We start from the raw sequence: 14,180 nt of genomic DNA, 5'->3' as shown, positions 1-14,180 counted from the left end.
TGAGCGCCATGGGACCGGGGGAGCTCCCGTTCCTTGCTCCAGCTCCTGCCAGGTTCGAAACCTGAGCGCCGTGGGACCAGGGGAGCTCCCGTTCCTTGCTCCAGCTCCTGCCAGGTTCGAGACCCCCAGCACCGCACGACCGGGTGAGTTCCTGTTCCTTGCTCCAGCTCCCGCACAATTAGCAGTTCGAAAGCATGCCAATGTGAGTAGATAAATAGGTTTGGTGGGAAAGGAACAGCGTTCCATGCTGGCCACATGACCACGGAAAATGTCTTCGGACAACGCTGGCCCCCCTCAGCTGAGAAACAGAGATGAGCACAGCACCCTAGACTCAGGGAAACTTTATCTTTATCTGGGTGCACTACCAAAATGCTCTTGGTCAGTTTGGCTTGTTGGTCAGAAGAAAAACAGACCCGTTTAGCGAAGAAAAATGATGCCGGATTAGACAGGTGACAGCTTGGTTTACCATCCAGTTCCCAACAGCAACGCTTTATGGCTTATCTTCAGCTTTTTCATAAGTAAAAGGTAGAGTGCCCCCAACGAGGAAGGTTCTATCATTTCAACAATCATCTCCTGTTGAATCTGAGTCCGCAATCATTTCTACATTGTTTTCAACAAACCGGTACCGGTTTAGAAAGTTGGTTTCCTGCATTGGTTAGTTTCCATTTCATGGTCTTTTTTTTTTTTTGCTTTGGCCTTATTGGTCTTTCCAGAAAGAATCGGTTTCATGATGAGGCTCCAATGCTAGAAAACTCATGATTTTTATGAAAGGATGACCTTTCTCCTATTGTTTTAACACAAAATACAACTTAACTTACTTAAATCCTACTACACTGCCAGCCTACGTATCAATCCCTCGCTTCAATTAAACACAATATTAATATTTGGAGGACAAATCAAGGCTGGAAAATCAGATTTTTTTTTTAAAGCAATTTTGCCAATCAAACTATTACATGTTTTGAGTCCATAAACTCCCAAGGAGCTGAAAGCAACACGAAGGAATCTCGATTTTGGATTCTACGATGGGCTCTAACATCACTGTTCCTCCAGCGAGTAAAAATATTTTGAACTGCACAGAAAACTATGCAACATTCTCGGATTCAAATTCATCTCTCTGCCATCCAGTGAATAAATTACTCATAAATTTCACGCCCCCCCCTACAAGTTAGAGAACACACAATCTTTGTGCAGATGGCAAGAATTATTCTTTCGATGGTATATAACTAAACAGCTGCCTTGAAATTCCAGAGTACTAATTAATGTGCCTTAATATATCCTCGGACGGAGCCCAGCAAGCTACAGACTTCTGTGCATCTTGATAAACACAAACAGCCTTATCCTTAGGGAACTCTGGACTTCCCCGGGTTTTATTTGGGAAAATAGGAAGTTGCAAGATGAAAAGGTCCCCAAATTCTAAGATACGACTTCCAGTTCAAATCAGGGTTGTTGTTTTTTTTGTGCATTGTTTGACAAAGACCATTCCTAGCCACAAAGAGGACTGGGATCTAGGAATGCACTAATCCTCGCATGAATTTCATTCATTCCAGATCTGAGAAAGAAATGTTTGCGTGGGAGGCCATCAGCATGTTCTACCTCCCGGTTCACTGCATGCATAAATTAAAAAAAAATAAAGAAAGAAATAATCAAGCAGGGTGAACCAGGGATCAACACACACTTCCTACTCAAGCAAATAGGGAAAGTAGTTGAACTATGCAGTGATTTTACTCAGAGGCTGTGTGCACCGAGCAACCAGAGGGAACAACAGAGGAAAGGAAGGGCAGCTAATTCCGCATCCTTGTTCTAGAATAAACATTCTTCTTCCGAACAAGAAGCAGGCAAGCAGATAGCTAAGAAGAGCTAAGAGGAGATAAGATGGGGGACAGGCTTCCAAAGTTTTTTACCCTCAAATAATTTTATTGCATTTTACAAAGTCATACGCATTAAAAAAAAAAAAAGGAGAATAACTACCCTGTTTCCCCCAAAATAAGACATTCCCCTGATAATAAGCCCAATCGGGCTTTTTGGGCACATGGCAATAAGGCTAAGCGCTTATTTCAGGGTTCAAAAAAATATGACAGGGTCTTATTTTCGGGGAAACACGGTATCTATCTATCTATCTATCTATCTATCTATTTATCTATCTATCTATCTATCTATCTATCTGCCCTGTTTCCCCCAAAATAAGATAATAAGGCCAATCAAGCTTTTGAGCGCATGGCAATAAGGCCAAACACTTATTTCAAGGTTCAAAAAAATATAAGACAGGGTCTTATTTTCGGGGAAACACGGTCTCTATCATATCTATCTATCTATCTATCTATCTATCTATCTATCTATCTATCTATCTATCTATCTATCTATCTATCTGCCCTGTTTCCCCCAAAATAAGATAATAAGCCCAATCAAGCTTTTGAGCGCATGGCAATAAGGCCAAACACTTATTTCAAGGTTCAAAAAAATATAAGACAGGGTCTCATTTTCGGGGAAACACGGTAACCATCAAGAGAAACAATGAAGAGTAGAAAGAAAAGCGGGATAGAAGCTGAGAGAAAGGAAACAAAACAAGGAAAACACAAAGATATACGAAGAATACTTCCGACTTCTTCCAATACAATGGATAAATAGGAAGAACGCTTCCGTCTGGCTTTTAGTTTAAGACCAAATGAAATACTAAGTCCTCAACAACTGAACTCAGAATTTCTGCTTGTTAAGAGAGAGATTTCTTAAGTGAATTTGGCCCCGTTTTACGCCCTTTCTTGCCACAGTTGTTAAGCGAATCACTGCAGGTGTTAATTTAGGAACAGGGTTGTTAAGCGAATCTGGCTTCCCCGATTGACTTTGCTTGTCAGACGGTCGCAAAAGGGGATCATGTGACCCCCGGGACGTCGCCACCGTCATAAATGCAAGCCAGTTGCCGAGAGTCTGAATTTTGATTGGGAATTCTGCAACGGTCATTAAGTGTGGAAAAAACGTCATGTCACTTTTTTTTTAGTGAACTCTTAACGGTCACTAAACAAACTGCCGTAAGTGGAGGACTATCTGCAATCCTCCAAAGTTCAAATAACCTGCCTCCCTTACCCAAAAGACGCTATTCTGAGAGATCCTTGGTATTGCCTAGAGCTTGGGTGCTTTTCTTGCAGACGTTTCATTACCAAACTAGGTATCATTATCAGTGCGCATCATCCTGTCTCCCAAAAGTTGTCAATACAAAATCCATCAAAAGGAATCCTTTTTTTTTTCCTTTTGCTTCAGACACCCCTCCCCTTAAACACCCTTCAGCTCTCCAAGCTTGAAAAAGTGTCAAATTCTCCAAATTTGGAAGGCCTTGTATCTAGGCTAGGTAAAGGTAAAGGTTCCCCTTGCACCTATGTGCTAGTTGTTCCTGACTCTAGGGGGCGGTGCTCATCTCCGTTTCAAAGCCAAAGAGCCAGCGCTGTCTGAAGATGTCTCCGTGGTCATATGGCCGGCATGACACAACGCCAAAGATGCACGGAGCGCTGTTCCGTTCCCACCAAAAGTGATCCCTATTTTTCTACTTGCATTTTTTTACCTGCTTTCGAACTGCTAGGTTGGCAGAAGCTGGGACAAGTCACGGGAGCTCACCCCGTTAACGCGGCACTCGGGATTCGAACCGCTGAACTGCTCTATCTAGGCTAGAGTCTGGTTAAAAGGCAGTTACGTTTTGTGGCTTCGTCCGTCCTGCGTAAACCAGCCAGGCTAAGCCTATTTATTTAGCGCTGTGCCTCCAACAGGGTGGCACGGTGTGACTTAATCCGCGGCAAGGATTTATTCAGGGGGCAGCTTGCGGTTCGGATTAAACACCCCAAGGGAGGGCATTTAAACCTAGTTAACCTGAGGGTGTGACGTTTACCCTGACCTTCCCCTGGCTTCATCTGTCACTTTCCATCTCCCGGCAGTAAAAACTTAAAATGTGATGTTATGGAATAAAGAAGTCGCAGTTGGTTAGGTCAAGCAGGTGGGGAGATGCTTTGAAGGCAGGGTTAGCCACCCACGAGGGAGGGCTGTTTTTTTTTTTACAGAGAAGGTTGCCACACAATCCCAGTTTGTCACAAACTAAGCTTTTCTTTGTTCGACCCAGAAAAGGGGAAGAAAAAAAAAAAAAAGACCCCCTCCTCTGCCGTCCCACCAAGCTGGAGAGCGCTCCATCATTCCAAAGACTCAAAACTCGGGGGAACCAGGAGGAGACCCCCCGAAAAGCAACCCAGCCAAGCGCACCACCCACCAACCGAGTTCACCAGCCGGATTCAAGCACCCACATCACATCAGCCCCCCATAAACAGGGCGGCGGGCATCGCGTGCGCCCTTGCCCCTGAGCGCAGCGCGTAAAAGGAGGAGAGAGCGCGCATTCCTCGGCGCCCGGGCGGACTTGGCGAGCCGATCCCCGGGGGTTGTTTTTTTGCACGCCGTGTGAACCCACCGCCCACTCGAGTTTTTTTTCCTTGCATCCCACCCACCCAGGCCAGCCTTGCGACCCCCCCCCACAGCCTTGCAATCCACCCCCCCCCCCCAGCCTTGCAACCTACCCCATCCATCCAGGGCAGCCTTACAACCTACCCCTCCACCCCCCCCAGCCTTGCAACCCCCCCCACCCGGCCAGCCTTGCATCCCACCCACCCAGCTTTGCAACCGACCCCTCCACCCCGCAGCCTTGCGACCCCCCCCAGTCCAGCCTTGCATCCCACCCACTCAGCTTTCCAACTTACCCCTCCACCCCCCAGCCTTGCAACCCCTCCACCCCCCAGCCTTGCAACCCCCCTCCCCAGGCCAGCCTTGCGACCCCCCACCCAGCTTTGCAACCTACCCCTCCACCCCGCAGCCTTGCAAACACCCCCCCCCCAAACAGGCCAGCCTGGTTTGTTACCTCCAGAGGGGGAAGATCGGGATCCAGCTGGGTGAAACTGTGCAAGACCACCGGGCTGGCGTCCTCGGCGGCCACTTCCAAGCGGACCGCATCCCAGAGGCTGCGGAGGCGGCGGCAGCCCTCGAAGAGGCGCTCGGGGCTGCTGGTGGTGCTGGCCGAGCGCTCCTCCGGCAGCAGCTCGGACCACATGAGGACCACCATGGAGCTGCGCCCGCCGGGCTCCGCTTGCAGCCAGCTTTTGGGGAAGAGAGGGTGGAGGGTGGGGGGTCTCTCTTCCCCCTTGCGCGGTTCTTCTGCCACCGGGAGGCTTTTCAAGAGCCCCTCCCCTCGGGAAGAAGGCCCTCCCCTCCCTCCCTCCAGCCCTGATGTCATTCAAACACTGGGGTGGAGTTGTGAGTTGAGTGGGGGGGGAGAGAAAAAGGAGCTTTCCGCGTCTGGGCTGAGCAGGGAAGGAAAGGAGACCACGAGGCGCCCTCTGCAGGCCGAGAGGCGAGGTTGTTGTTGTTTGTTTTTTGTTTCTGAACTGGAAAAGCCAACCTTGTTGCTATTTTTCTGATTTGTTTTTTTTTTTAGGAGAATTGGGCTATTGTTTCAATCTGTCCATCGGGCTGGCTTGATCCCACTGTTTTGGTTAAGTTGGATGGATTTTCATTGGGTTGCTTTTAAATTGTGGCCCAAAAAATATTTAATTATTTTTAAACTGTTTAAATTTAAATTTTGTAGGTTCTGTTTTATTCTGGCCGTTCACCGCCCTGAGTCCTGCTGGAGAAGGGCGGTATATAAATTAAAACGAATAAATAAATATCCGATTCACCGGGACAATGGGCCGGGCCAGCCCATCGCAAGCTGGGCTGGCTTGAGTTAAATTTTAAATTGATTTTAAATTGGGTTGTTTTAATTTACGGCCAAAATATTTAATTATTTTAATACTGTTTTTAAATTTTGTATGCTCTGTTTTTTACTTTGGCTGTTCACCGCCCTGAGTCCTATTTGGAGAAGGGCGGTATAGAAATGGAAACAAACAAATAAATAAATAAATAAATCGCAAGGCGGATGATTGGCTAAATTGAGGGCTTTCGTTAAATGAATAAATTGAATATATATATTTTTTTACTTTTGTTTCTACTTGGGAACCGCTTCTGGGTTTTATTTATTTCTTTATTATTTATTTTATTAAACTTCTAGACCGCCCTTCTCCCGAAGGACTCAGGGCGCGGTGTACAGCCATATTAAAACAAACAGATACTCACAAAATTTAAAAAAAACGACTTAAAATCAATCTATAAATTTGGCCCTTCTGTTAAAAGCTACAAACGCCCAATTTAAAATTCATTTTCTAAGCCAGCCCGGCCTGTTGGAACAAAAGAGTTTTAAGGGCACGGCGAAAGGGACGGAGGTCGGGGATCATGGAAACCTCCAGAGGGCTGGTGCCCCCACAGAGAAGGCTCTCCCCCGCCAGTCAACATTGTTTGGCCAATTTTGTGGTTGAGATTTGTTTGTTTGTTTAAATGAAATTTTGATTTGGGATTTTAGAGATGAATGGGTTTGTTGTTACACCAAAACAGCTAGACGCAAGGGCAGTTTTTTCCCCGAATGCCATCGCTCTGCTTAACAACTAATTCCCACAACACTGTCAAACTATTTACTAAGACTAGATTACTATTTTTCTTCTCATCCTTCCTATTACCTATCTCCTCCCACAACCATGCTGCTTGTATTTTTCAATTTATATTGTTTTTATTTGTTTCCTAGTACGATTTGATAGCTTATTAGTAACCTTGACTATCACTAAGTGTTGTATCCTTTTATTCTTGATGAACGTATTTTATTCTCCTTATGTACACTTGAGAGCGTATGCACCAAAGACAAATTCCTTGAGAAGATCTGCAAGAAGCAATGAGAAGCATCTGAAAGCAAAGAGTTAAGCTAACTGTCCAAGAGTTGACCTGGAAACCAGCAACAAGAAAATCAGGCCATTGTTTGCAGGGTGGGTTATTCTCTTCCACGCTGAGAAGAGTGTTTGTTTTCTTTACTTGTGGGGAGGGGGTCTGTAAAGGGGAGGGAAGGGTGGGAAATGGGGACGTCAGGCTTTTTCCTGGAAGGAAATAAATCCAGGGAAACTAAGGGGGGGGGGGGAAAAACCCCAAACAAAACGTAAAAACAAGTTAACTTGAAAGATCAAAACTGTTCTGTCCGTCCGCAGGAAACACGCAGTCAGCAACATTTTTTTTTCCTGCCCGATCTATTCATAGAGTTCGGTTAATTTATGGGTAGAATATTACTCCGCTTGCAGGATGCGAAGTCTGCAGAATTTGGGTTCATTGGGATCAGCTGATCGTGGCTAATGAAAGAGTCCAATATTCCCTTGGCAAAGCCTCTGCTTTCCCATCCCCATCCCCTGAAATGCATGGTTTTAATTTGGCGGGTGGCAAAAAACAAAAAAAACAGTCCGTGAGTTCAACCGAGACTTACGACGGTCGCAGTGTCTCAGCAGGCTTCCCACGAGCAGAGTCCGGGGGGGGGAAGCCGGACAATCGCAGTGATTCACTTAACAACCATTACAAAAAAAGGTTGTAAAATTAGGCAGGACTCACTTAACAATCGCCTAGCTTAGCAATGGAAATTCTAAGCCTCAACCGCGGTCGTAATTCGAGGACTATCTGTATTTTCTACATACAAGCAAGCTTTCCACTAGTAAAGAGCATTTGGGGACAGATTTACATGTTCCTCAGCACGTTTTCACTACTCGGAGCATCACTTCCTAAAATTGTGAGCGCTGCAGATTTGCCAACTTCTTCCTTTTGGGTTCCTAAGGTCCAAAATCACCAGACTTGCCTCCAAAAGTCTTCATTATCCATCCTTAAGTCAAAGCTTGTTTCCCTTTCCTTCATTCTGTTAGAAACACCAGACAGTCTCCAGCTCGGCAACACCATTCCTGTTTTATAATTAATGTTATTTATTTTTACCGATTCTCTCATTCCTTTTTTAATGTATGATCTTACGATGTGTTAATTCTCCTCCTGTTCCTGTGGCAGTTAATGTCACTTTATTGTCCTCGGGTGTTAACTGCTTTTGTACCCTGTCCGGACGGATCTTGCTGGAAGCAACCGTTTTTTTAAAAAAAACGTAATAATAACTCGTAAACGAACCCCGTAAAGACAGTTTGCTGATTAGTACGGAACATGAAGTACCACGAAGGCGAGCTAAACCAGAAAAAAAAATCAAAAGCTCTGGAAACGGCTAAATGATTTTAACACCCAAGGCAAAACATTTTGCATGTTGTGGGTCTGGATTTTTTCCAGCAATATCACACAAAGATTAAAGAGGAAGTTTTGGAGACCAAGAAGTGGCCACTCACTTCATAAAATCATAAGGATAGAAGGGACCTTCGAGGTCTTCTGCTCTAACCCTCTGCCCAAGACAGGAGTGCATCATGCCATCTCAGACAAATGGTTTTCCAATCTCTTTCCAAAGCCAACACAATCCTAAATTGCATTAATAGAGGGATGCAATCAAGATCAAGGGAGGAACTAATGCCACGCTACAAAGCCTTAGTAAGGCCACACCTAGAGTCCTGCATCCCGTTTTGGTCACCACACTATAAAAAAAAGATGTGGAGACTCTAGAAAGAGTGCAGAGAAGAGCAACCAAGGTCATTAGGAAGTTAGGAGGAGCTTTTTGGAGGTTAGGGGACTGGAGGCTCAAACATACGATGAACGGTTTGTAGGAACTGGGCATGGCTGGTCTAGTGAAGAGAAGGACCAGGGGAGACAGGATAGCAATCCTCCAATATTTGAGGGGCTGCCACAGAGAGGAGGGGGCCAAGCTATTCTCCAAAGCACCTGAAAGCCAGATAAGGAATAATGGATGGAAACTGACCAAGGAGAGATTCAACCTGGAAATAAGGAGAAATTTTCTGACAGTGAGAACAATCAACCAAGTTGCCTTCAGTAGTTGAGGGAACTTCATCCCTGGAAGCTTTCAAGAAGACACCGGACTGCCACCTGTCAGAAATGGTGTAGGGTCTCCTGCTTGGAAAGGGGGTTGGACTAGATGACCTACAAGATCCCTTCCAACTCTGTTAATCTGTATCTGTATCTTCTTAAAAATCTCCACTGACTGAGCACCCCATAGTTTCTGGAGGAAAATCTGTTTCACTGGTTAATTGTTTTCACTGTCAGGAAATATTACATCCTCGATTGCTTCTCTCTCCGATAAGCTTCCACCCATTACTTCTTGTCCTGCCCTCAGATGCTTTGGAGAATAGGCTGAGCCCCCTCGTCTCTGTGGCAGCCCCTCAAATATTGGAAGACGCGATCGTGTGCCCGCAAATTCTTTTCTTCCTTAGACTGGCCATGCCCAGTTCCTGCAACTTATTCATCATATCATTTAGCCTCCAGGCCCCCTAATCCTCTTTGTTGCTCTTCTCTGCACTCTTTCTAGAGTCTCAACAACTTTTCTGTATTGTGACGACCAGAACTGGATGCAATAATCCAAGTGTGGTGTCATTAGGCAACTCAACATAAAAATTCTTATTTCTTTAAAAGGTAAAAAAGATTCCCCTCGCACATATGTGCTGGTTGTTCCCGACTCAAGGGGGCGGTGCTCATCTCCGTTTCAAAGCCGAAGAGCCAGCGCTGTCCGAAGACGTCTCCGTGGTCATGTGGCTGGCATGACTTAACACCAAAGGCGCACGGAACGCTCTTACCTTCCCACCAAAGGTGGTCCCTATTTTTCTACTGGCATTTTTTACCTGCTTTCGAACTGCTAGGTTGGCAGAAGCTGGGACAAGTCACGGGAGCTCACCCCATTACGCAGCACTAGGGATTCGAACCGCTGAACTGCCGACCTTTTGGTTGACAAGCTCAGCATCTTAGGCACTGAGCCATCGCGTCCTTATTTCTTTACAGGAACTCAATAAACTGCCCCCGGGGAGCTAGCTAACATCCTGGATACAAAACACATCACTGAGTCACGTCAAATCCAGACAGGTGCACACGGTGCTTTGGTTCGGTGTGGCTCGACAGGTAAGGCTTTGTGGTGTTTGCAATCTCCACTGGCAGGTAATGCCCAGCCCAAACCTGGAGGTGTTGCTAATTGCAGCTTTTGGGAAAGTCATCTATATTTAGAGAAGACTTTCTTTGAAGGCCAAGGGGTTGGGCAGCCTTAAGGTTGCAACTCTCCAGTCTCCCAAGAGGGAATTAAGAAATAATAATAATAATAATAATAATAATAATAATAATAATAATAATATATTTTTAAAAATTCCCAAACATTCATCAGCACAAACATCTCTTTTGGAAAAGCCTTTGCTAGGAAAGGAAAGGAGGTCTAGAAAGAAAGCACTAGGAGGAAGGAAAAGGAAATGGAGGAGGAAGGAAAGAGGGAAAGGGGAAGGAAAAGGAAAGAAAAGGGAAGAGAAGAGAAGAGAAGAGAAGAGAAGAGAAGAGGAAAGAAGAGAAAGCTAGGGAGGGAAGGGAAGGGAGAAGGGAATGAAAGAAGGAAGGAGAGGAGAGGAGAAGAAAGCTAGAGAAGGAAAGGAAAAGAAAGGGGAAAGGGGAAGGAAAGGAAAGATGAAAGGGGGAGGAAAGGAAAAGAAAGGAAAGGGAAAGGAAAGGAAAGATGAAAGGGGGAGGAAAGGAAAGGAAAGGAAAGGAAAGCTAGGGAGGGAAGGGAAGGGAGAAGAGAATGAAAGAAAGAAGGAGAGGAGAGGAAAGCTAGAGAAGGAAAGGAAAGGGAAAGGAAAGGAAATGAAAGATGAAAGGTGGAGGAAAGGAAAGGAAAGGAAAGGAAAGCTAGGGGGGAAGGGAAGGGAAGGGAAGGGAGAAGGGAATGAAAGAAAGGAGAGGAGAGGAAAGCTAGAGAAGGAAAGGAAAAGAAAGGAAAGGAAAAGAAATTAATGGATGAGGAAGGGAAGGGAAGGGGAAAAGGAGGAAGAAGAAGGAGATGGGAAGGAGAAAAAGAGAGAGACAAAGAGAAAGAGAGCAAGAGAGGAAGGGGGAAGGAAGAAAAGAGAAAGGGAAAGAAAGGGAAAGGGAAGAAAAGAAAAAAAACCAACCAAAGGGAAAGGAGTAAGTACATTTTGTCATTAAGCAGCCTGGTCACTTTTTTTTTTTAATCAATCCAGGCCAAGCGAGACCGTTTTTGCTTGGATTTCATTTACTTTTCTCATTTGATTCAAATTCAGCTCTGGGCTTCTGTGCTGAACTTTCCAGCCAGGCGCTGAGTCAATACCTCCTTCGCTCCCAGGCAAAAACCATCAAACTTTCAGAGATGCATCAGCCGCCACCGACAGGCCGTACGTAGAAACACCGGGTGTGAAAATAACAAGCCGTTTTCCGCGTGGAGAAAGTACAACGGCAATCGGAGCAAGCGGGCATGATACGCCACTAATTCAAGCGACTCCCGTCTCTGGATAGGCCAAAATGTCTAAAAGGATTCATAACGGAGCAGAGTTGTAGCTCAGGGTTGAAATTGTGGGGGTCCTTGGCGCTCTCCGAGCTTGGTGGTTTCCTTGCAGACGTTTCATGACCGAACTAGGTAACATCATCAGTGCTAACGAGTGGAGTGTTCGCTCCCTGTTTATCTACAGTAGCTTCTCCTTTCAGTCTTGGTGGAGGTGTGGTTTTCTCCTTGATTGTTTGTCTGGTGTTCATCCCTGTGTCACCACTTCAACCTGCATTTACTCTAGTGCTGACATAAGAAGGAGAAGAGGGGGCAGCTGGCAAGAGGACGCTTGACATTTCACCTCCTTATTTTCCCTGAAGATAATATCCCCTAGGACAGTGGTCACCAACCTTTTTATCGCCGCGGCCCACTGAGCACACGCAGGGGTGGGGGCACGGCCCAGGAGCTTTTGCGCACGGCCCATTGCGCACGGCCCAGGAGCCTTTGCGCTGCAGCGTTCATGTCCCCCGGCCGCTGCGCGGCCCGGTGCCAGGTACTCCACGGCCCGGCACCGGTCCGCGGACCGGGGGTTGGGGACCACTGCCCTAGGAGACGAGATGGGAGGGGGGGACATTCCTGGGAGCTTAAGTAGTAGACATGGGGAGAGGGATTTGGAAGAAGGCCAATGAGACGCAGAGAATTGGGGAATGGAAAGGGAAGGTTTGGGGTCAGGAAGTCAGAGTTGGCTACGCCACGACTGGGGCCAGATTGTCGTGCTCAATAAAATGAAAGATTTCTTCAAAGGCTATCTGTTTGGAAATGCAATTTATTTTATTTGAGATGACATCGAAACCTGACACCCTGCTTATCTGGATATTGGGCGCCGGTTGCAGGTTGAGCTACCGAAAATAAACGCGGAACAAACTCCGCGCTCCCTCATCCTGATGATGTTATCTAGTTGGGTCGTGAAACGTCTGCAAGAAAACAACCAAGCTCAGAGAGCGATCCAGGACCCCTTAAAAAGGATCCTCTCAATTGGGAGTGGGAGGGTCGTTGGGTTCCCCTGGGCAGAGCAAAAGGGATGCATTTTGAGCCCGCTCCGATTTCCCCCAAATCTGCCTGCTTTCTCTGATATACACACATACACACACACACACACACAATCACACTAATAGTACAAGTTCTGGGCTGGCATCCTTTAAAATTGCTACTCACAATGCTGTGCAACTCAGTCTATAGAACGTAGAATAAACAAGATATGGAAGGGACCTTAGAGGTCATCTAGTCCAACCCCCTGCCAAAGCAGGAGATCCTAAACCAGCGATGGCTAACCTTTTTCCTATCGCGTGCCAAAAGCAGGGGGGACGCGGGGGAGGAGGTCACACATATGTGTGCCCACATCCATAATTTTATGCGCCCCTTGCTTTTGGCACACGATGGCAAGGTGGGCCCGGTAGGCTCATTTTTCGCTCTCCCCAGGCTCCAGAGCCTTTCTAGACGCCTGGGGAGGGCAAAAACAGCCTTCCCCACCGTCCCCTAGAGGCCCTCCAGAGGCTGAAAACAGTGTGTTTCCTGACTTCTGGTGGGCCCAGAAGGCCTGAAAATCAACTGGCCGGCGCACGCATGCGTGCCAGAGCTGAATTCACGTGCCCACCAATATGGCTCCATGTGCCACCTCTGGCACCCGTGCCATAGTTTCACCATCATGGTCCTAAACCATTCCGGACAAGACGCTGTCCAGCCTCTTCTTGAAAAACCTCCAGTGATGGAGCACCCATAACTTCCGGAGGCAATTATATCCATTAAGCACCCAGGTTGAGAACAAATATGGACAGTGAAACTCACAATAAGTAGTCCTCAACTTACAATCACGCAACCATTCAGAACCGCTCTCCATATTCTGCCCTTATGAATCAGTCAATCCAGCAATATTACTGCTTTTCATTTTAACGACCGTTCAGAATTGCGGCGGCCCCGAGAAAAGTGACTTTCGGACGATCCTCGCACTTACAACCGTCGGGAGCGGTTTCGATCCAAAGTCAGACCCGTGGCGATTGGCTGAACGACGGTGGCCAGAAAGGTGTCGTAAAATGGGGCAAAGCTCACTTAACGACCGTCTTGCTTAGCCACGGAAAATCTGGGGCCTCCGTCGCGGTCGTAACTCGAGGACTACCTCTGTGGCTTCCTTGAGAAACCTGGTTCTTTCTCACAATCCTATTTCCCGGCTAAAAGGGATTTTTTTTTTTTCCCCAGCCAGGAGTGGCTGAAAATATTCCGAGAGAGCCTCCACGAGGGCTTGATTTCAGATGTCACAATCTGGATTATTATTATTATTATTTTTTTCCCAGAGAAGTTTAATCACTGGGTGTTTGTTTGTGGAAGGCAATTAATAAGCCGGGGATGAAATCCCTAGAACCAGACTGGGAGTAGCCTCAAATGCGGCTCCCATTTGCAGAGTTTACCTCCGGGCGGCCTATAAATTTTATAGACAAAATAAACATACGCCAGGCCAAATCTTGGTCTTTCCCACCCCACCCCACGCCGCGCCTACGGACTAGAGATCTCTTGCACCCAGGACTCATCCTCTCCTCTCCCTTGGGGCGTCCTGGCGGATTTTGGAGCTTCCCGGGCCGAGGCGAGGTGCCCGCTTGGCAGAGTTTGGGTTGGGTGAATGGTGGCACAACGGGGAGGAGAGACCCTGCCAGGAAAACACCCCTACCCACTCCCCACTTTAAGCCAATCGAGTTGAAATGCTTAACAAAGGCAATTGCGGGGAAACTTCGCTGGCAGGCAGGAGGGTGAAGAATTGGTAGGGAGGATTTGTGGCCCCTTCCTTCCCCAAACCTTATCCCAGGCTTCCTTTCCCCCACACACACACACCTTCCCTTGCCCAAATCCCTCCCAGCCAACC

At 46.8% G+C, this 14,180-nt stretch overlaps 1 protein-coding gene across 6 annotated transcripts in view; it reads right to left on the bottom strand.

The window, feature by feature from the left end:
* RALGDS (ral guanine nucleotide dissociation stimulator) overlaps positions 1 to 14,180 on the bottom strand; it is an 82,138-nt gene that overhangs the window by 52,279 nt on the left and 15,679 nt on the right. For 2 of the 6 annotated variants that reach the window (XM_060684606.2, XM_060684607.2), the window contains exon 1: positions 4,883 to 5,246. The exons of the other annotated variants lie outside the window; for them this stretch is intronic. In XM_060684606.2, coding sequence (XP_060540589.2) covers positions 4,883 to 5,083 — 201 coding nt within the window. In that variant the 5' untranslated portion in view covers positions 5,084 to 5,246. Of the gene's footprint in view, positions 1 to 4,882; positions 5,247 to 14,180 lie in introns of those variants that run through there. 6 annotated transcript variants of the gene reach the window in all.

This window comes from Pantherophis guttatus, chromosome 16, assembly GCF_059756535.1.
Source record: "Pantherophis guttatus breed Tessera chromosome 16, ASM5975653v1, whole genome shotgun sequence".
In the NCBI taxonomy this organism is placed as follows: Eukaryota; Metazoa; Chordata; class Lepidosauria; order Squamata; family Colubridae; genus Pantherophis; species Pantherophis guttatus.
The sequence above is the reverse complement of the archived record's forward strand: the minus strand, read 5'-3'. Positions and strand labels throughout refer to the sequence as shown.